Source organism: Penaeus monodon, chromosome 2 (genome assembly GCF_015228065.2).
Source record: "Penaeus monodon isolate SGIC_2016 chromosome 2, NSTDA_Pmon_1, whole genome shotgun sequence".
NCBI classification, from domain to species: domain Eukaryota; kingdom Metazoa; phylum Arthropoda; class Malacostraca; order Decapoda; family Penaeidae; genus Penaeus; species Penaeus monodon.
In genome coordinates this window covers 10,993,438-10,994,313 of record NC_051387.1, presented here as the reverse complement: position 1 = coordinate 10,994,313, position 876 = coordinate 10,993,438, and the positions used below count along the sequence as shown (strand labels likewise).

The 876-nt window shown below is 32.1% G+C and overlaps 1 protein-coding gene across 1 annotated transcript in view; it reads left to right on the top strand.

The window, feature by feature from the left end:
- Positions 1-569, top strand: part of LOC119577972 — a 13,879-nt gene extending 13,310 nt beyond the window's left edge. Inside the window, exon 12 of the mRNA XM_037925675.1 lies at positions 425-569. Coding sequence (XP_037781603.1) covers positions 425-569 — 145 coding nt within the window. The remainder of the gene's footprint in view (positions 1-424) is intronic.
- Positions 570-876: the final 307 nt, after the last annotated feature.

The following is an 876-nucleotide window of genomic DNA, read 5'->3' as shown; positions in this document are numbered from 1 at the left end:
ATATAATTATATATATATATATAAAATTATATTATATACTCCATATATATTATATATTATATATATATATATTATATATATATATATATATATTTTAAAATTATATTTAAAATTATATTTTAATATATAAATTGTATACAACACCATGTGCATGTATCGAGTATATAAATTTAATTTTTTTTTGATTATATATATTATATTTTTAATATTATTATAATATTTTATATATTGTTTTATATATATTTTATTGTGTGTGGTTGTGTGGTGTGTGTGTGTGGTGTGTATGTGTGTGTGTGTGTGTGTGTGTGTTGGTGTGTGTGGTGTGTGGTGGTGCGTGTGTGGTGTATTATATTTAATATATATATATATTATTTTATATAAATATATATTAATTTATATAAATTATAATTTTTTTCCCAAACAGCCATTTATTCCACTGCGGGAAAATGGGCCTCTCTAAATCCATTTTTGAGAGGATATTTGGCGTCCCCCCCTATCCCAAATTGGATGCCTTTCGACTGCAGCGGCGGGGAATCGAACTCGGGACCACCGCAGCCACCAGAATATGAGCGACACGAAAGGTTGGGAGTACGGCTGCAAAAAAGGGGGGTTTTACTTATGGTTTTTGTTAAGGGAAAATGTGACCCCAGAGACCCCCGTTCCCCGAGTCGAGGACGGGTGGTGGAGCTGGACCCTTTGGATTGGTCTCTGCCGCGCTCTGTGTTCGGCGTTTTTGTTGCCTCTTTGCCCAAAATTATATTTCTCCTCTTTAATTGATATAATTTTAAATAGTTCTACAGTCTATTTCTCTCACAGATTTTCTCTTTCAACTTGTATTAATTTGTTTGGGCAAATGAAAAGGAAAGTTCACAACTT